The sequence below is a fragment of the Haliotis cracherodii genome, unplaced genomic scaffold (assembly GCF_022045235.1).
Source record: "Haliotis cracherodii isolate W230 unplaced genomic scaffold, xgHalCrac1.p SCAF_29, whole genome shotgun sequence".
Taxonomy (NCBI): Eukaryota; Metazoa; Mollusca; class Gastropoda; order Lepetellida; family Haliotidae; genus Haliotis; species Haliotis cracherodii.
This window is the reverse complement of record NW_027266285.1, coordinates 166,646-189,342: the sequence shown is the minus strand read 5'-3', so window position 1 is coordinate 189,342 and position 22,697 is coordinate 166,646. Positions and strand designations below refer to the sequence as shown.

General features: G+C 38.8%; 1 protein-coding gene across 7 annotated transcripts in view; it reads right to left on the bottom strand.

Moving 5' to 3' along the window:
* LOC139473414 (protein Obscurin-like) overlaps positions 1 to 22,697 on the bottom strand; it is a 141,558-nt gene that overhangs the window by 9,162 nt on the left and 109,699 nt on the right. For all 7 annotated transcript variants that reach the window (XM_071255977.1, XM_071255979.1, XM_071255983.1 and 4 more), the window contains 19 exons: positions 13,187 to 13,489; positions 12,504 to 12,806; positions 12,064 to 12,162; positions 10,955 to 11,257; positions 10,204 to 10,272; positions 9,584 to 9,883; positions 8,740 to 8,832; positions 8,116 to 8,415; positions 7,565 to 7,687; positions 6,910 to 7,197; positions 6,301 to 6,582; positions 5,516 to 5,600; positions 5,001 to 5,204; positions 4,403 to 4,541; positions 3,908 to 4,107; positions 2,438 to 2,587; positions 1,779 to 1,899; positions 1,425 to 1,591; positions 616 to 959 (listed from right to left, as the gene is read on the bottom strand). In XM_071255977.1, the coding sequence (XP_071112078.1) occupies positions 616 to 959; positions 1,425 to 1,591; positions 1,779 to 1,899; positions 2,438 to 2,587; positions 3,908 to 4,107; positions 4,403 to 4,541; positions 5,001 to 5,204; positions 5,516 to 5,600; positions 6,301 to 6,582; positions 6,910 to 7,197; positions 7,565 to 7,687; positions 8,116 to 8,415; positions 8,740 to 8,832; positions 9,584 to 9,883; positions 10,204 to 10,272; positions 10,955 to 11,257; positions 12,064 to 12,162; positions 12,504 to 12,806; positions 13,187 to 13,489 (3,873 nt within the window). The remainder of the gene's footprint in view (positions 1 to 615; positions 960 to 1,424; positions 1,592 to 1,778; positions 1,900 to 2,437; positions 2,588 to 3,907; positions 4,108 to 4,402; positions 4,542 to 5,000; positions 5,205 to 5,515; positions 5,601 to 6,300; positions 6,583 to 6,909; positions 7,198 to 7,564; positions 7,688 to 8,115; positions 8,416 to 8,739; positions 8,833 to 9,583; positions 9,884 to 10,203; positions 10,273 to 10,954; positions 11,258 to 12,063; positions 12,163 to 12,503; positions 12,807 to 13,186; positions 13,490 to 22,697) is intronic.

Here is a 22,697-nt window from a genome sequence, read left to right as displayed (position 1 = left end):
GATCATATTGTATGTCTTAATTATTCTCTTAACCTTGTGAAATAGATGGCTATAGAAGAAAGGACACCAATCAAATAAATTTCATGACGTCTAACATATCTAAGGAGATGTATCATTGATTACAAATTAAAACATTCCAAATGACGGACACAACTATTCTGCACCAATCAGATGTCAGCTTTTCAAAATGATTTGGTTTCATTTCTTTTGGAAACTTTAATGATAACAAAATAAAACCCATAAAGAACATAAATATCACATATATAGTCACCAGTGTATTTGCCATGGCGCTCATAAACGGCAGGGCACATGAAGTATCCACAACAAAATATGTGTAGCCTATACTTTTGTTTTCATTTAGAAATTCCTATTCAAGAAACATGAATCAGATGTTTCTCTTAATACTTTTTTCACTTATACCAAGGATATAGAAAGTTCACCTAACTTGACCCAATGCAGAGTCTATCAGACATTCACTTAGAGAGGAAAGAACAAATATTATTGCTCTGCATGTATATACCACATAGACTTACAGAAGTTGTTCAGTTAAGATATGCGTCTGCAGGTCAGCCCTGGCAAATACCATTAAGACCCTGCTATAAGAGTTTCAAGTACCTTCCGTTGAAACAGATCCCAGGGATGATCGCTTGGAAGCAATGCTCATCTCATCAGTATCTTTTGGTCTCTTCTCTCTCATCTCCGCCATCCATGCCATTTCCTTTTCCAGGGAAGGCGGCAGGGTTTCCTTGTCCACATCAGACAACAGGCGGCGCTCTCGGACAGTAGGTGCCTTTACAGAGTAATCGTCATCCCCATAAACTTCATCTTCAAGGTCAAAGCTGTCATCGGGCTCACCAGCTTGGCGCCGGTAGCCACGCACTCGCAGAGAGTAATCAGTGTCCTTGGTTGGGTAGAGCTCTGATTCATGGCCGGGCTGGTAGCGCATCTGCCAGTCATACCTAGCATGGGATCGATAGGATGACTTTGTGGGTGATTGTTTTGTTTTGATAACTGCTCCAATATGAAATGTTTCTTGCCAGGAATTTCTCTGACATTTGCATATGATAAAGTGTAATCTTGTCTTCATTGTGACACTGGATATAGTTACTCTAACTCTTATTTTTTCAAGCATTGGCAATAATTGATACCTTTTATTCATTTTTCATGAAACCACTAAGTGATATTTTCTCACTAAGAAACCAAAAACACCACAATGAACAGCAAAACGAAAGGTTGGTGTTCCAAATTTCCGCAAATGAAAATATGTATCCACCCAATGTATATCAAGAAATGACAACCAGCAATACATATCAATGAAAACATTGATAAGCTCTATTACCACATGTAATGGAAAGAAATCTATCAAATGGGTTCTTTCATATCTATTAAATTGCAGTCAAAGAATGTCAGTGTGATTCCCTTACCAAGACTCATCATCAAGAAACTCTCCATATGCCTCGGACCCTGGGAAAGTGATCTTGCTTGTGGCCGAGTCGACCTCTGGGTGTAGACCTCCATGGCGGGGAGTGCCCTCTAACAACTTGCTCAGACTGTACAGGTCAGCCACAGTCCGCATAGAAGGCTCACCAGTCTGGGGACAAGAAAACAATGTCCACATTGAAAAGTGATTCCGGACAATTCTCGGGACAAAACTCATGTAAGATAACAATCTAACCTATTGGCTTTGTGAAGGTCTTGTTTGCCCAGATTCCTTGCAAACATGTCTCAATTCATCTGAAAACTTCTCAATCTTTCACTTTTACCTCACACTTGCTTACCTGGCGTGCCTGAGTTTGGTAAGTCTTGAGTTTGCCCACATCAATCTTAGCACCTCCATTTCGGTCTGTGGTGTTCTTCAGCCAAGAATGTTCTAAACACTCCTCAACTGTCAAGCGGTCCCTGGAAATAATATTAGGATATTCAAACCATGTTAACACTACAGGGCTCCATCATCAGCAGTATCCATCAGCTTCATCATTCATTTACTGACATATCTATGGCTGTATAAAGTTTTGTAAGACAAAAATGTAACTCTCCATGCAATTTTAAGAAGCTCAAGAGATTAAGTCTTAGTGTGTTACCAATTGATGAAATAATGTTTTGCATATATATTTGTTAATATGTGTGTCAACAGTTTCTCCATAGTTAACTAACCATGACATTTTGCCAGCAAGCTTATTGTAACATATCACAACAAAGGAATGACAGAATGAGCAATATGCCATCAGGATACGATAACATTCAGGTCAATTAGAGTTGGTCCTCTTGACGGTTATCCTTCCACGAAATATTGCAGCCATTGTCACCAACCAATCCCCATTTTTATTGGGCATTAATGAGCACAGGAGACCTCAGTTCACATGAGGCTGTAATGAATAACCACATCAGAACTATGTACTAGAGAAACTTAAACTGCATGTGGATTCACTTCACTTACATTGGGTCAAGGGCAAGGAGTTTGGAGATGAAGTTCTTCGCATCGGCAGAGACTTTGTTGAAGGCGGTGTCAAACTGCCAGTCACAGTCAACAGTCTTGATGAGGGAATCTCGAATAGTGTTGTCATGGAAAGGAGACACACCACTCAGCCTGCAAAATGGTGGGTATTAATTTTAAACGATATCTCTCAGACCCAAAAAATAGATTATTTATTTGTCCAAATCCCTGTCTAACTTTTGGTAGCAGGCATTTTCCTATTAGGATTGGATTACTATATTTGATTACTTCATCACCTGTTTTTGCAGTCCATTTTCATGTTAGAACAATTCTAAAATCCATCACATTTTATCTTGCATATTCCAAATGATGCTGAGCGATTGACATCACCCAAGAGAGAATCTCATTTTTTCAATCTTCTCAAATGATTTTCATTTCAACAAGATCTATTTATATATTTGTTTGTATAGCAATATTTCCACTATATCATGGCAGCCTGTTAATAACTGAGCATGGTCTAGACATACCATGGGTTGATATTATGAGCAAACTCATTGGGATATGATGGAGCACCCAATCCATTTTCTTAAAGGGCAAGTTCACACGGAAATGAACCATTTTTTCTTGTACTTTTTCCACATTAAAAGTGTTAACATAGAAGTGTCATAGACAAAAATATAAAAACATCATATTTAATTAACATATTTTTTGCACTAAAACGATTCATATTTTTCACATTTACCAAGTGTTCTATTTCCATAACAAAAACACCATGGCTTATGCCCCTTGCAATATGACGTCATTGGTGCCAATTGATAAACATTATGACGTCATCATGCTTTGTTAGAGCCGCTTCACGTGGTGTAGGTACAGTTTTGTGATTCTAGCATCTCAGATGCCAGCCAAAATTGTGTTATGCTGAGACACCACTGCGCCGGAGTGTGTCATAGACCATGTTGTTTTACCGCAAACTGGTCCTTGATATCTTTTGCGTTGAGAATAGACAGGGACCCAGTTGAATTGGCACCAATTACGTCATAATCTAAGGGGGATAACTCAGGCCTATTACGCTCGTAAAACGAAGGCCTCATAACGGCATATCACTTTCACACTATTGTGAGCTTCCTACTTTCACTGTGAAAAAAAATGAGTGTATATTTTCAAACACAGATACTAACTAATTCTAAAATTGCGTTTTGTTTAGAAAAAGAAAGAAAGTGATTTTTGCGTGTACACTTCCCCTTTAAGTCACCTCTTTCAAGAAGCAGAGGTTACTCGGGACTTATTCTAACCCACATCCCCCACATTGATATCTCAACAATAACAAAATCCTCTTTCCTATCTCCACTGAAGTGAAAATATATAATTACTTACAAAATGCCTTGATGTTTCTAAGTGATATCATATTTAAGTTTCAATGATATACTGTATTGTATTGTTACTATAAGATGAAGGAACACTATAGGTACTCACAGTATGTAAGTGAGGACGCCGACTGACCACATGTCACTGGCTAGAGTGACGGGCTCATGGTCAATCTGCTCTGGGGACGCATGCTCAGGCGTACCAAAGTTGAACAGAACATCCTTGGTGTGAGGAAGTTTCTTTGCAAAGCCGAAATCAATCAACCGGAGCTCGTCAGATTCAGGACTTGGGAACATCAGGTTGTTTGGCTGCACACAAAGTTTTGAAGTTAACATGCATGATATTTCAAAGGAATTTTCTTATTCATGATCCACACCATCAGGGTACAATAGCTCAGATGAGAGTTGAGAGAAGTTCTACTATAGGTTGTCTCACCTTCACATACCTTTGTTTTAAAATGTTTCAATTCTCTGGGCAGAGTATGCCAGAAACCATTGATGATGGCTTCAAATCCAAGATACTTATGTTATAAAATATTCAACAATATGAGCCACAGAAGTCAAGGACATGAAATGCAGTCCAGTGTTGGACTAGCCTCCTCACCTTGATGTCCATATGTACAATGTTCAGCTTGTGAAGCTCATTCAGGCCTCCCAGTAGCTTCCTCACATAGAAGGCAGCACTATTCTCAGTAAGACTTCCAGATTTGATGATGCGGTCTAGAAGCGAGCCACCGGTCAATCTGGCAGTGGTTAAGTTCCACAACTGCTTTTATGTTTAACAACTATGTTAGCAGATTAAGCAACTGGTATGTTCATATGAAAACAAGATATTGATTAATTCTTTGAATAATTTCTTCTTAGGTTGAAAAGAATTGTGATCATTATGGAAAACAGGATTATTTTGCTTTTGACATACATCAATGAATCATAATCCTTTGTCTATAAGCACCGTTCCCCTCCTTCAAGGGATTCATCAATAAGGTGAACTCACTCACTCTACTAAAAAGAGTGGGGAGTGTCAAGATTATCTCATCCAGGGTTTTTCATACAAAAAAAAACGCTTTTCAAGGTATTATTTAGCCAAGGTCAATGTGAAAACATTACAGTTTTATGAAATGTGCAACCGGGACACTGAAACCCATTTTAAGTAAGGTGAAGATAAAATGTGAACTTTAATGAATGTTCTTTGTTCAGGATACAGTTCGTTGACCATGATGAGTTTCTTGGGTGTTTCATATGCATCATGAAGTGACAGGAGGTTTTTGTGGTCTACCATCCGTGATGTTTCAAGTTCTGGCCTGAAGAAATCCTTCTCTGTGTCATCGCGTACTCGCACAAACTTGGCAGCATATACGTTGCCCGTTGATTTCTCAATGACTCGGTGCACAACACCATGACGACCCCTGGAATGTGTGATTAATCAGTTGGTACCATACCAGTGAAATCCAAGAAAAAATGTCAAGAGCTATAATTGTATTACTACATTGTATCATCAAAGTTAGTGTTAGAGTAAACTGAGTAATATACAAGCAATGCCACAGGCAGATTCACATATGGGGATTATCCTTTAAAAAAAAATTCTATAAATAAACATATATATATACATTGCCCAATTATCAATTTGCCCCTTTCCCACTTTTACAATTCCTGCATCTGTCCTTGAATCCCGTCAGTCAACTTAGCCAAAGACCACATACTTCAATGAATGTCCTACCTGCCAAGTTCTTCCAAGACGTAGTAATCATCCTCGATGCTGGAAGTGTCTTTGAAATCTGTGGTACCTTTGGTTGGCATGACATCTGTGAAAAGGAATCCTCAAATTATGACCATTTCTTAGAGAATATGTCCTCTGTTTGTCTTCAGGATACGAAATATTTGATGACAAATCACATAAGGGATTGTAGTGTATAGGAGGAGCAGAATAGTAATACAAGACAGCGTTCAAGGGGAGGGATGTAACAACTGGATTGACCATGAAAATATTGACAGTTGTGCCAAAATACCAAGTGGTTTGTTGCATTTAAATGTGGAAACTTCTAACTGTCGATAGTGGGAATGATTGTGCAAGGAAATGACATTTGGAGCAGATTATGGATAATGATCTAAATGTGTAAGGATGAGCAGGTACATTCTGCTTGCAAACCCCATTACCTCTGGACACATGCAACAAATTATCAGTACAAGGTCCCGATGCTGTTAGTGGCCTCTTACGCCGCATGGGTTGCTGAAGACTTATTCTACCCCTGATCCTCATGGGTCCAGTAAAGTATTAGATCAAGAGCCTGTTTCTTATGAAGAAATTGTGTCCACATAAAACACTACAATGTCATGTCTGTACAATGTCATATCTATATAATGTCATGTCGACCAGCCGAGTTGGAAAATCCAATTAGATAGGGTTTTTTTGTAGGACAAATAATGATATAATGCTTTTTAATCTGGCATTAACTCATTTACAAAAAAACATACACCCAATCAACATTTCTGATATGCAGCTACCTTCCACAGTGAGCCTGGCAGAGCAGTACACCTTCCCAGCAACATTCTCAGCCACCACCATGTACTGGCCTTCATCTATTGACATGACATTGTTGATGTTCATCGTCCAGGTGTCTGGTTTCTGGTGTGACACATAGATTCTGGATGTCTCTGACAGAGGGCGCCAATCCTTGCTCCACTTAACTGATGGGGCGGGATAACCATCAATACGACATAGAAGTTGGCCACTGCCTCTTTCCACCAAGGTCATGTCCTTTAGGGCCACCATGATGGTCGGAGGATCTGGAATGTAAGGTGCATGTAGAATCTGTGCTCTCTTTATTTCATCATTTGGATCCTTTCACACGTTTTCCTTGTGATCCCTAAATCTGAACAGATTTCCAAAAAGTCAAAACAGTCAAATAGTTAAAGTCGGTGACGTCATCTTGTTTAAATATTGAAAAAGAAATTAGCTTCTCTATGCTGGCTCTATATTGATGTTACAGCACAATCCATAGAGCAAACAGTTGGAAGTTGTGTCAAGCCTTTCTCCAATGTACCAGTGGTAGATGCAAATAAGCTATGTTTAGAACAGTTACACAGCAAAATATTGTTAATATCATCTCTTACCTGCCATATCAAGATGTGTGGTCTTCTCAGCTATTCCATGGTCATTCTCGGCCACGCATTTGTAATGTCCAACATCAGGCCAGCCCATGTCTGTGAACTCCAGGACAACCTGACCACTGGGGGAAATGTAAGTATTGTAGCGGTCACCATAGATGATCTTCTCATCATTGAAGTACCACATGATGACAGGAAGGGGGTTACCACGTAACTGCAGGATGATCTTGGCTGTTCCACCTTCCACCCCATACTGCTTGTTCTCTTTGGGCAGAACGAAATCAGGAGCAATGGCTGGAAAAATATTTAAATGGTTGCGATTAATTTGATACTGATACATTAAGCAGTGCCTGATTTAATATTCATTCTGGTTTTGAAAATATGACAAAACTGAAGATGTAAATAGACGCAAATTAACAACTGTGACATTTGTGAATTAATCAAGGGCCATTGATCATCTTTATGATGGAATTCAGGAGCTTTATAAATTCATTTTTATCATTATGAATCACAAGAAACAGATCTAACAGTCATAATCTTGAACAGTTTCTATCCTCTAAAGTATATGAAAGACTCTTGTACACATGATATAGCTAGTCCTCTAAGACTGGGCAAAATGGCCATGATTCTTTTGATCCTATCAAATTGATTCTACACTCACGGATTCCTTCAGAGAAAGGATCGTCATCTTTCTGTGTGAGGGACAATCTGCGGTGAGCTGATGGACTGACACTGCGAGCCCTGGAGCTGGAGCGTCCACGGTATTCCCGAGCATTGGGGTCCTCTGTGGGAAGAAGTACATCCATTTAGAGGCATTCACAGAAGCCTGGGTCACTATCATAGTGTAATAAGTTAGCTTCACTACAACAGGAAACATTCATTTTCTGAGTCAAGAAAGATTTTGCATCATTGAATGTTCAATATTTTGACGCAAACAGAATGATCATAATACAGATTCTACCAGAACCATAAAATTACTTCATCATGAATGATATGTCAAATGATCGCATTTGAGTTAACAAGGCTTAACAAGGCTTAACTGTATGTGATTAGATAGAACATCCCATATTTCCCACCTGAGTAACCAATATTACCACTCATTATATGTGATGCCATATGATAAATTGTAAATGTTTCCCTGAACATATTTAATCTTGAATTTGATTCTATTGACAGCTAGATTGACAATTAAGTCAGAGTTAAGTCACCTACCTCTTTCTCTTGTTAGAGATGTTGGAAGCGTGGGGTCACTGGTGCCGAACTCATTCTGACCTCTCACTCGGAACATGTAGTCCTGTTCAGGGTCAAGGTCACGCACTGTGTAGGATGTTTCTGGGACATCTTCAGCAATAACAGACCATAAATGATTTGGCGGTTCCCGTTGCTCTACAATATAGCTGACCTTCGTCTGGCGCAGGTAGGATGGCATTCTTGCAGGTTGCCAGTTCAAGACAAGACGATCCTCTGTCTGGCTATTGATGGTTGGGCGACCAGTAGGTGTTCTTGGAGGCACTGAAAGTCAAACGTCAGTCACATGGTTACATGGTCACATGGTCACATGGACATTTTTCATTTGCTTGCTCTTGACCATTAATATAATTAAACTACAGTCACTCGATCTTCTGTCAGAGCCCATTAGCCTTCAGTTCATGGAGGCCATGATAGAAAATATTCCTGACAAGTATCCCATTTTGAGATCTTCAAGATAAAAATTTCAAAGCAGAGTACTTATTAACATTATTCAATTGACCTCACACATTTCTTTCGTATTGAGGGTAAACAAAGGTTTAGGCATGGAAGTTGTTGTACATGAATATGCAAGGGTTCAAGGCATACCTCCAGACATGAGACTGTCGATGTAGGAAGGTGTCTTTGATGACAGTATTCCATTGTCAGAACGCTCAATGGATGGGCGTCTCTTCTCAGCGGCTGAAATGATCAAAACATCAAATCAAAACTTTCAACTGCTATATGATAATCACACAATATAACAGGAGCTTTAGCTTTAAACATCCTGATGGTGAGCTCACTTGTGTTCATAATTTTTAGAAATCTAAAATGCATTTTAGCGATGAGGTATTCAAAACAATTTAGAAAATAAAGTCCCTTAATGTAAGGACAGAAGCTAGATAATGAATAGTTATATATATCTTAACCACTTGCACAATAAATACTCTCATACCAATGTTTGTACCCCATAGGGATTCCAAGATAGATAAGGTCCAGAGTACACCATGCTTGTAGTGCCACACTCAGCTATATGATGGTGGGCTGTATATAATCAAGTCTGGACCAGATTGATATCACAAGCATCGATCCATGCTTTTGGCAAATGATATGCAAAGAACCATGTCACTGAGTCTGACCACCCACTCCATTTAGCTGACTCCTACGACAAGTACAGGTTGCTGGGGTCCTTGTTGTACTGTTTGTTTGTTTGTTTGTTTGTTTGATTGTTAAACGAGTCTGGACCAGAGAATCCAGCAATTGAGATACGATGATATGCATCAATCAAGTCAGCGAGCCTGACCACCCGTTCAACCACCATAAAATAGATTATGCTCACACTATTCAGATAAACCAACGGTTGATAGCATGAGCAGCAATCCACATACAAACAGTCACACATTCCTCAAGTGCCTATTCACACAGGATTAACCAATAAAGAATACTACGCTACCTTTCGCTCTTGACAGCACAGCATGGAAGGTAGGTTCACTGACACCATACTCATTCTCTGCCCTCACACGGAAGTGGTAGTCTTGAGAAGGTTTCAGGTCACCAATCTCATGACTCATGTCACTTATTCCACCAATCAGATCCCTCCATGGCCCAGATGGAGTGTCCTTGACCTCGATGGTGTAGGTTATGGGTGTAGACTTGGCATACACTGGGATTCTTGCCGGCATCCAGGACATGCGCACCGACTCTGGGCCCATGGTGAGCAGACGTGGCGTATCAATTGGAAGCTTTGGTGGCACTGAAAGAATAATTGGTTCTGTTTATAGGAGTTATCCATTTGCGCTAAAATATGAGACTATATTGAACTAGTTCTAAGGATAATCATTGTCGTATATACATTTTGGTTTCTCTTTTGTTATTACACCAACCTGAAATTTGGAAAAGTGAAAATGAACAAGACTATTGTTAGAATATCAAGTGTGTTTATTTCAAACAGTACCTGTAAATGTTTGGAGTTTTAAAGGGAAAAAAACATGGACCCATGTGGGTTTTATTAAATACTTTATTCTCATTGTTTTCCCGTAACTCAATTAATTTCATAATAATGAAATAACTCACCAGTTTCGCTCATTGGTTTTCCGAAGTCAAATGCATCATCATCATCTTCATCACCAAACAGCCTGTGCTCTGAAACAAGTGAGGTATCTCAGGTCATACCAAAAATACAAGTACATGTAATATTACCTACAGGTCTTGTAACTGATACCATTCTGTCAGCTAATGACTAAAATTCATCATTGTTTCAAGCCAAATTGAGAATTAATATGAGAAAATAATAACACATTTGTATGATTCTCATTCTGAATGTGTATAAGCCATTATTTGTAACCAGTTAAACCCAAGCAAGTTGGTCAGCTAGCCTACTACCGAACTTTTGGTCACCGTTCTGGTCACTATCTACTCAAATAAACAGTTGCCTGCCTGGCTATATTCGCATTGTCTGTGCACAGAACTCAGCTTGAAATGTATATCATATTTATGATCATATACTTTCATCATAATAAAACATCATTGCACCATGCACAGAAGTTCTGGTATTAAACAAATTAAGGAACAACTCTTTTTTTGTATGGATTTACTTACATAATAACAAATCCATCAAACAAGTTTTATAAAAAATTGTAATGTTTTTATTCCAATCGAGTATTTTGACAGATTTCTGAGTTTTCATCAAAAAGAGCACTCCAAACAGCAATATCGATTTTTTTACACTAAAATGCATGCTTTCAAAAGTAATAGTATTTTGACCATTTTGAAATGAAATTTAATAAACCTATTTTAATTGAAAATAAGGACTAGACGTGCATACCTATTGGTCTGTTAAGGAATACAGGAAGTGTTGGTTCACTGTAACCGAAATCATTGACTGCACGGACACGGAAGGCATAGTCCAGGAATGGATGGAGGTCCTTTACATGGAAAGTTGTACCAACAATGCCGGATCCCGCCTCTCGCCAATCGAAACAGTCTTGAGGCCGCATCTCCACTCTGTAGGTGGTCCTGGAGAGGGAGGTGGTTGCCTTGGGAACACGAGCAGGATGCCAGGACAGCTGCACAGACCCAGGGGTCGACTCATACATTGTGGGCTTCTCAATGGTGAGCCGAGGTGGAACTGCAAGTGTTACAAGACAAGTATTGATACGAAACAATAAAAATACATATTTAGAGAATAACCCACAACAAACTGTAGATTATCTGAGTGAATGAACAGTGTAAGTCCCAAGCATCAAACTCACAGCATTCACAAGGAACAGATCATTTGTTAATCCTAAGTAGGTTAGTCTATATGTTAATAATTACCATTATCATCTTAGGAAGAAAACTGTTTGAAATGTCAAACCTGCAAAGACAGTACAGTCAATGTTTTGTTGTCATGATGTACCATTTTGTGACATAATGAACATATGGATGATGTTAAACCCTATTAATCACAATAATGTAGCTATGTGATATTGCAGCAGGGGCAACAGGTGGCCCAGTCATCTAAGGCGCCGCAATTCGCCAGAAACCTATGAATGTGGGTTCGAATCCTGGTTCTCCCCAATTATGTTTTTATGTTTGTCAGCACCATACCCGTGCTCGTGGGTTTCACCCAAGTGGTTAACTTCTGAGACTTGCTTCACTTCGGGCTTTCCTCCCACATTTAAACTGACATGCCGTGATATAACTGGAAATCTGTTAAAGGCGGCATTAAACACAACTCACTCACTCACTCACTCACTCACTCACTCACTCAACAATTAGCATAACAACTTTGCACATGTAAGTTTTTATTCATTCTTTCAAAACAATGATCACAGGTTTCGGATCCTGGTTCACCCAATTATGTTTCTAGTAATTGTGGGTTTCAGCAAAGCGGAAATGTCTGAGACCTGCATCACTTCAGACTTTCCTCCCACATTAAGCTGACACACTTACCTTTAACAGTGAGGCTTTCGATATAGGGTCTGTTTGTCAGTGTGAAGTCCTCCTGGTTGATGAGGGATTCTGGAGCAACCAGTGGTTCGTAGCTCAGTCCTGGAGAACAGACATGCAAGTTGCTTTAGTATCAATGGTTTCTTATCATCCCCTATCAATGCAAAAAATCTGGAGTAAAAAAACCTCAATGAGCCCTATCAGAGAGATACTGTTAGTCTTATGTTGGACAAAGACTGAAAATGCTGTTAACCCGTAGTGCCTCAAGATGATAGTTCTACTGAAGTATCCACTGAAACACGTGAATCCAATCCTGATACAGAGAGTTACAGCAATCGATGTAGAGGGCATGTATATTTTGTTGGTGACAATGATATATCAATGATCTGACATCACAATGGTATTCCTATGTAACACCGTATCCACTCCCCTCTCCTACTTACTAGTGGACTTCCAGTATGGAATGGGTGGTGTAGGTCGGCTGACGTCACCACTTGGGTCGGAGGCACGGATCCTGAACATGTAGTCCTTGCGTGGGCTGAGGTCCGTCAGTTTGTACTCATGCGCAGTTATGTCCCTTGCAATGGGTGTCCATTCCCTTCGTGGCGGTTCTTGCATCTCGATGACGTAGGACATTTTGGGCATGGGCTTGCGGGATGGAATGTGGACATTGCTCCAGCGGAGTCTGGCGCCATACGGCTCATCGGCGAAAATAGACGGTCTAGCAATTGGCACTCCTGATGAAACTAAACAGTTAACAGCAAAGAATTAACAAATTATGAAGATCTGATATTTTGAGCATACAATTAAGTTGTGTGTTGCACTTCCAACGACAAAAAAATGACAGCATTATCTTCATCTTGCACATGATGGGCTATATTATCTTCTCTCTGCGCTACTACTATAAGTTAGTTGGGTTTTATTTTGTCCTTGATAAAATGTTGAGTTACATAATGGTAGAATGAAGAATAAGAAGAAGTACAATGTTCAGTTCTATCAGATCTAATCAGCCTCTACTTAAGAGGCAACACATTTGTGAATGATTAGGATAAAGGGCAATACATATAACATTGTTTAATACTTGTGAAGTGATAAACAGTGATATTTGTGTCTGAGAGAAGCTGACCTGGTCTCCTGTACAGGGTGGCTGGTGTGGATGGCTCCGTCAGTCCATACGGTGTTTCTCCTCGGATACGGAAATAGTAATCCTGTCGTGGCTGCAGTCCCGTCAAGCGATGAGATGTTCCCGTGATTCCCCGGGCAACAGGCCTCCATTCATAGTCAGGGAAACGCTGACTCTCAACCATGAACGATAGAGGCTCATCTTCACATTCGAAAGCTGGAACGTCAATAAGCTGCCAGCGAAGCTTCGCGGAGGTATCTTCAACATCCTCAATCTCAGGGGCAGAGAAGGGGATGTACGGGATTGCTGGAAATGAAAATATCCAAATTTGACAAGATCATTTTTGGAAGTCAGTGAGTGTTATGGCAACATACATGTGCCTATGTTTTCAGAGCCTGTAAAACTTTCCACTGTACAATGACAGCAGTTTGTTTCCTCCACAGACAAGGCCATAGTATGAGTACTGATTGTCACTGATTTGATGGGATGTCTCACTTATAGCTATAGATCACATCAACTTCCTATTTGTCTGTATATTTTGTAATCTAAATATAGTTTTGATTCGGAGAGAATGCCACAGTTGCAACAAATTAGTAATTGAGGACAGAAATCTAGGTAACAAACTAATAAAATAATTATTTTATATTCATAAAAAATTACATTTTCAAACATTGTCAGTAGAAACAATATGTGCAACTGCAGTTGACAAAATACAGAGTTGAGGTTACTACAATATTCAAAGTCTGTGTGGCAAAAAGGTATGGGTATGAATGTTTAAAGTGGTTTGCAATATTCTACAATGCACAAATCCATACTGCAATACATATCACAATATATTGTATAATTCAAAATTTGATTCAGAAGCAATTTGAAACATCAATGCAGGAACTGAAGTTCATAAATGGAACAAAACAAGATTACTCATTCAAAAAATATGCAAGGATGCACTCTCCGGGACAGTGATGACAATGCTACATCACTGCCACAGGGGAACTTCAGAATGGGAACTTGCATTTTGGAATTATGGAAACATTTTGAAGGTACCTGGTACATGTATTTGGCAAGTGAATTACATTAAACACAAGATACAATCACTATTTGAAATCACCTGATATACCGAGCATTAAAACATGATATTGTGATACGTATCATGGAAAGAATTAACCTCAATTTACCGATATACCAGTAATACCATGCACCCTTAGTGGCAATATATTTGGGCAGTGGTAGTGGAGTGCAGCTTAGAACATAGGCTTGCATCATTTTCTTCATGGATTCACATAGACAATGTTTGAGTATAAACAGAGACAAGGTTTGTTTTAATGCTATTACTAGTGATCCCTAATTCAAACATACTAAAACAAACCACTTTTTGAGTATAGGGACATCACTTCCTAAACATCACTTTCTAAGTTTTACCACAACAGAATCAAGGTAATTAATTATTATTTTAAACCTGTTATTTAAATAGTTACACAACCTACCCCTGTGTTCAAGAAAATGATGAAAATATAACTGTTTCCTCCTCCCATACAGATTATAGTGAATGACCTCTCGGCGCCAGTAGAGGAGATCCCGCGACATACTGATTTCAGAAAAAACTCTGCTAGCAGACTTTCAGGAATGGTACTGAATCAGGTACTATAGCGGCTTTACTGCAAATGTCAGCATGGCTCTGGTAGCAGAATATCTACACAGAATATCTCAAGTTGTTACCACAAACAGCAAGGGGAGAAGTCAGCAGCTTTCCAGATGGAAGGTGCCTGGGGTTGAGAATCCACGGTATAAGAAACTAGAACTGAAGGCAGGAACATACAGGTGTTGTCCTTGGAACAGCTTGACCATAGAGAAATTGATAATTCTATCTATGAATCCTTTCCAAATTTCAGTTTTGTCCTACATGTGAAAATATACACACTCTGTTGTGAAGAAAACTTCATCAGACACAAGTCAGGAACTGATTGTCTTATACTTGTCTGGCCAATCTACCATGTGATACTTTGGAATCTCATACAAATGGTCAGGAGACTGGTATAATTGGAAATGCAGTTTACCGAAATACTGGGGTCAAATATCTGGCTGGTCAATTTGGCAGCTTAATGGTCAGTGAGAACTGGCCACAAGGCAAACACCATCTGGGGGTGCCCAGAACCATTAGTACCATCTCATTTATGATGTGTTTTGATAGGGTGGCATTAAGCACAAATGAAAGTTCTCACCAGCTTGTTGATCTGATTCTGAGAATTTTAAATCCAAATTCAGTAAAAATTAAAATAAAATATACAAATATACTCCAAATCGCTGAAATATCTTATTTGACACATTATCCTCATGAGGTGTGAAGTACAAGAAACTCCACATCAAAGTCCTTGACTTGCTCTGTTAATCCATTCACTATACACTGCAGAGTTCTCAGTCTGTAACTGGTCATTCCATCATTAGGAATAACATTGCAGTAGATTTGGTGAAGAGGTACTAAAGTAAGCAAACATCATCATCCAGATGTCACAACTACCACCACAGATTGGTACAACCCTTTGCTCCTGAGAATCGACAACACCATACAAGCCCAGACCTCATCTACCAGTGCTTTCCTGTAAGTCTAATTTCAAGTTGCATCCACAAAATCGCTATCCTATCACAGCCTGTCCATGATCTTAGAAATGTTAGTCCACGAAAATAGGCATGTTCAGCAGCTTTCAGAGGGTGCAATGATTTGATTCCAAGAGCAATGATATATGAGGAAAAGAATGAGGTAATTCCTGCCCAGTCCCCAAGGAGGAACATGCGCCCTGCCTCCTCTGTAGCACTACCCCAGCCTGCAGGCCCCAGTGCTAAACGCAGCATAGTCTCCCTCCAGCAGTTGGAGTCAATTTTCAAGGTGATTAGGGACATGGATTAAATACTGCCTTCCTTGTGAAATGTCTGCCTGGTGGAGTCATCATAACTGGATCTAAAAATAAGTCCTGAGTCATGGGCAAAAAGTGAATTTTTTTCTTGATGAACATAACAAATGCTGATATTTCATGAGATAAAAAAATGTATTCAAAGCTAAAAATCTGCTTCAACAAAGAGTGTAAATGTTTGGTGCATTATTGCCATGCCTTATAGATATCAACAAAACTGGAATTGTGGTGAGATGAGCAAAACAAATGCTAACATTTCATAAGAAAATCATTAAAACATGAAGTGAATATTCAGCCACGTATAAACATAAGTGAGAAAACAAATAATTTGAAACAGTGTTTACGAAAGAAATATTTTTGCTTTTCAAATTGTTTGATAACTGAAAGAATTTTTGCAAGAACCTACATTAAACAGATTCAAACATGAGCTGTAAAGAGAACTCTCAAAATAAGACTTGAAAACTAAACACTATGATGACCATTCACCAATGTTTACCTACTCCATTTCTTCTCCGCACATCTACAGTTTCCTTCTGTACTACTGAAATCTAACTACTACTGTTGCAGTCAGATCTCAACAAATAATATGCACCACAGTGAGAGAAGAGACAATCAGGTAAGGTCACATATAGATGTACAGTTTCTATATTAGTGGTATATTTTTATCTAAATACACAAGGGTCAGGGAAAGATGGACAGGTATCCAGAAGGATTGCTGAAACGATACATGAAAGCTTTTCTTGGACACTTTTAAAGAAATAAGTGTGGATCAAAAGATTAGACATGACCTACACAATTATGATATATAAACTTCTGTCATAATGAACTCAAAGGGACCACTAATTTTAGTTTGTTATATCTGTCGTTCGTTACACGCATTTCGACCATCAGACATCTTGCATCAAGTCATGTGACAACATCATGTTACTCGATAAATAATAAAAGTGTGCACTGTACATGTACTATTTCTATTTGTCATACATAACATAAATAAAAACATGTTTTAGTGATTTTGCTTTGAACAATCCTCACTCTAGTTTTCGCATTTTATACACAGAATATATCCACTTCAAAGGTTATAGCCTAATCACTGTGTCACTATTGTTAATTGAGGATGTAAATGAGGACAAGGTGTCAGTACTTAAGAGTAAATCAATTGCCTTCATTTGTTTATTGCCGCTTTGAACAGCAGCGCTTGGTCACGGATGTTTTGATAGGCAGATTGGTGACACGTGAGGAGCTCAGCACAGGGATTAACAGATTGTAATACACTTATCGTTGACAGAGTACAGACAGGACCACAAGGTGAGTTCACTATATCCGTTATTTAATTATAAGCATGTTCGTAATATCCATCAGATCGTTATAAGCGTTTCATTATAAACATAGTGTACTGTATGAAGTAATTGTAAATAAAAGTAACATTTTTAATGCCTTTGATTACATAAAGATGAGATGGCAGTTCACCTACAACAAGTGTCAGCAACATGATTCAGCCTGACTGGGAGAAATATGTACATTACCAGGGAAATAAACATACAGGCGTTATCAAAACATTCAGTCCCTGTTGTGGGAGGCCGCCCCCAGCTGCTACACATACCCATTCCTCTCCCAGAGATGTCATGCATTGATAGCATTGTCAAGATATATCTTCAAGGATGTGAAATTGAAAGTAGTTCATCAAAAACATGGAGTACTTAATTCAAAATATGGGACACATTGTTCAACATAGATCTTTCCACATTTCTAAAGTGATTAGTTCTTTAAGGTGGTGAAAACTTCACAAATTGGCTGTTATTAAGGGAAAAAAACATTATAACACTGTAAGGAAATACAAATTAGACCATGCCCTACAAGAGTGAAGCAAGTCTTCAACATCTATCAAGCCTGACTACTTATCTCCCACCTAAACATGGACAGGTGTTTGGATCATCAGAAGATTCCAGCAAACTTTAGCCCCTGGAGGTTACCATCAAGCCCCTGATAACTATCACATCACAGCATCACCTGCCAGAATGCACTACCCTAGCAAGACTTGCCAACCTTAGAGGTAATCTTGTGAAGATGCAAGATTTATTTTGAAATGAACATCTTCAAGTCTGTTTTTCCACCATACTGACATGTAGGTCGTCTTTGAACGATGATTAATCTAAGAGCTTTGATATTCAATGTCATAGCAGGCCCAGCTACAAAGACACTACTATCGGTAAGATAGCCTTTTGAGGTGCAGGACTTATTTTTAAACAAAACATCAACAAAATCTAATCACATACATGGAATGCATATTAACACTATCACCTTCTGAAGGTCTTAATACTATTTTGGTTATAAGTCCTTGCAGATCAAGGTCATGGTAGATTCTTCCATTCAAGTTTACAGTATCAATACCAGGTACACAAGGGAATGCTTTCAGTGATTTTACAGGCTTGTTGTATGCTAGAATGGAGATAGAAAATGTCACAAAACACACAGACAGGAAATAAGTTTACAATAGGATGGACTTGATTAATGTTTGTCCTGTGCATTAATGATGATGTTGGATGTATGCTGGCCACATTGGTTTGGAGGTATATCTTGCAGCCAGTGTAGAAGGTGAAATAGCTACCTTGTACCCTTATGATTGTTTATAAAAGGAAACTATAACAGGAATCCCCTGGAAATATACCGGTAGATGGCTAATAGACCAGCTCATAGCCGTGATTCCACTGCTCAAGAGAAAATTCCAACACATGGTTACAGCTGTTGTTAATATTGTTTCTTGCTTCATTTTAGCATTAATATTAACATGTTACCAGCTAACTTTAAAATGTGAGTACTGAGCGAGTGAGTTTGGTTCAACGCCGCTTTTAACATTATTCCGGTTATATCACAGCGTGTTAGCTTAATGTGGGAGGAAAGTCCAAAGTGATGCAGGTCTAAGACGTTTACCACTTCGGTGAAACCTACGAGCACGGGTATGATGCTGACAAACCTAGAAACATAATCGGGGTGAACCGGGATTGAACCCACAATCATAGGTTTCTAGCGTGCCCAAGGAACGCAACTCTGCACAGCGAATCGTGGCGCCTTAGACGACTGGGCCACCCGTGCTCCCTAAAATGTGAGTAAACATTCCTACACTGAAGCAAAATCTGCACTATGAACACCTATCCAGACTTCAAGAATACATATTACATGAACATTTGAAACCCATGATGGGCAACCATAACTACATCAATATCACAACACCCACCATCAAACCTGTTTCTATAAGATAAGATTGTATTTTCATGTGAAAAGCACTGATGTAACACCGCCAGTATTATCAGAACTGAAAGAACAATCGACCCAGGTCCCCCATCTTATCTCTTGACGTACAGAGAGCAGAAGGAATTCCTACTAGCACCACTGATGTTGGAATCAGCAGCCTGAGTAGAAACTTTTTAGGGCTATTTCTTCAACAGTGATGTATTTGAGATATGTAATGATTTGCAAGGAGGATGAAGCACTTTTCCTAATGCCCTAGGAATGTCAGCTTCTACCATCCATGCCTTAATGTCTGTCCAAAAAGTTGTAAATAGTGCAAGTATAGCCTAGCCACTGCAAACTTGACATTGGTTCATCAGCATGGCTGCTCTAGTTTCTTTTATTTCTTACAACATGCAGAGAATACAGGAGGTCTGTTCTGACCAGGAATTTACACAAGGACATACTTGGTCATGGAGCTACAAAACAACATAAGATCATTTGATGGAGTCAGTTTTCTGCTTTGCCAATATTACACTGATATTCTTCAGAGGATCATGTTGTTGTCCAGAGACTATCATATCCTCCATGCTTACCTCTGACATTCAAGAAACTATCTAGTATCTAAGACCATGGTGTCGAACAGTTCAACATAAACAATCAATATATACAGATCTGGAGATACTGTTAACACTTTCCCAGATGTATGAATAGTGATATACAGATTAGTGTATACATGACTGCGCCTATAACATGAGATACTATATCTTGTATATTTGAAATTGAGAAAAATATAGCACTTGGGTAAACATGACAAAAATAAAATAAAACAATATAAATTCATTTTAATTTGCTCCATATTAGAATAGAGATAACAAAATATTATGCAAAGAGACCTTTACATTAAAACATCAGTAACGACAAAAATGATATACAACAGTAAAGTTCACTATTTACTTAAATATTAATTTATCAAATGTTTATATTTATAACCATACATTCCAAATAGTGTGGTGCTTTAATCCAGTAAAGTGAAACTTCCAGAAGATGTCAAAGCTTTCAATTCCACAAACCGTATTTGGGGTATTAAGCGCCCACTCTAACAGATTTTTTACATGTGCCTCATACTGAGCCCAAAAGTTTTCAAGATAGTCCATATTTTTTATATTGCGTAATACAATCCTTTTTACAGAAAATACAGCTGTGTAGAAAGTGTACATTATACAGACAGTAAATTTTGTTTTCTTCCCCAAGAACAGGTATTACCTCTGTCCGGTCAACACCATTAATAAATCTTTCAATAACTTATTGTAAATGTTTTTAAGGAGTGTCCAATTTTATCCATTTTCTAAGTGAAAACAGTTACCATTTTTTCCAGCCAATCAGATTACAGCACAAATTGCTATTCATCATATTTTTTTTATTAATGACTAAAGACATTTCTCAGCATTTCATCCTCTCATGTGGAAATCAATGTAATAATTTTTTTCAGAATAAAAACATTAGAATAAAGTTAATTGTTTTAATAATTGATACCTAATCCTTTCCAAGCGCTACCCCTGCACATTTAAGGACAGCTAAAACTGTTCATACATCAGACAGAAGGTGGCTTACACCCAACATTTATCTTGGCACTGCTTCCAGGAATTCCACTTTGATATAAGTTGGTAGGAGATAAAGTAACATTGCCATATGTTGCTGGTTTACACAAGAAACAGCTGTCTACCTGATATATATGACATGAAGTTGCACATATATCACCTCATTATATGCCTACAAACATCACACCTCATTATACGCCTACACACATCAACCCCTCATTATTAGCTGACACACTTCATGCCCTCATTAGCCGACATACAAAACACCTTGTTCTATGACTACATATATCATACCCTAAATTATTAGCTGACACACTTCACACCCTCATTATTAGCTGACACACTTCACACCCTCATAAGCCTACAAACAAAACACCTTGTTCCATGACTACATATATTACGCCCTCATTATTAGCTGACACACTTCACACCCTCATAAGCCTACATACGAAACACCTTGTTCTATGCCCGGATACATCACACCCTAAATTGTTAGCTGACACACTTCACACCCTCATAAGCCTATATACAAAACATCTTGTTCTCTGCCTGGATATTCACACCCTAAATTATTAGCTGACACACTTCACACCCTCATAAGCCTACATACAAAACATCTTGTTCTCTGCCTGGATAATCACACCCTAAATTAATAGCTGACACATTTCACACTCTCATAAAGCTATATACAAAACGCCTTGTTCTATGCCCAGATACATCACACCCTAAATTATTAGCTGACACACTTCATGTCCTCATAAGCCTACATACGAAAAGATTCCTGACATGGGTACAATGTGTGAAGCCCATTTCTGGTGTCCCCTGCCGTGGTATTGCTGGAATATTGCTAAAAGTGGCGTAAAACCATACTCACTCACTCACTCACATACGAAACATCTTGTTCTATGCCCGGATACATTACACCCTTATTATTAGCTGACACACTTCACACCCTCATAAGCCTACATACAAAACACCTTGTTCTATGCCCAGATACATCACACCCTAAATTATTAGCTGACATACTTCACACCCTCATAAGCCTACATACGAAACACCTTGTTCTATGCCCAGATACATCACACCCTAAATTATTAGCTGACACACTTCACACCCTCATAAGCCTACATACAAAACACCTTGTTCTATGCCCAGATACATTACACCCTCATTATTAGCTGACACACTTCATGCCCTCATAAGCCTACATACGAAACACCTTGTTCTATGACTACATATATCACACACACCCTCATTATTATCTGACACACTTCATGCCCTCAAAAGCCTACATACGAAACATCTTGTTCTATGCCCGGATTCATCACACCCTATATTATTAGCTGACACACTTCACACCCTCATACGCCTACATATGAAACACCTTGTTCTATGCCAAGATACATCACACCCTAAATTATTAGCTGACACACTTCACACCCTCATAAGCCTATATACAAAACACCTTGTTCTATGCCCAGATACATCACACCCTAAATTATTAGCTGACACACTTCATGCCCTCATAAGCCTACATACAAAACAGCTTGTTCTATGCCCAGATACATCACACCCTAAATTATTAGCTGACACACTTCAAACCCTCATAAGCCTACATACGAAACATCTTGTTCTATGCCCGGATACATCACACCCTAAATTATTAGCTGACACACTTCACACCCTCATAAGCCTACATACAAAACACATTGTTCTATGCCCGGATACATCACACCCTAAATTATTAGCTGACACACTTCACACCCTCATAAGCCTACATAC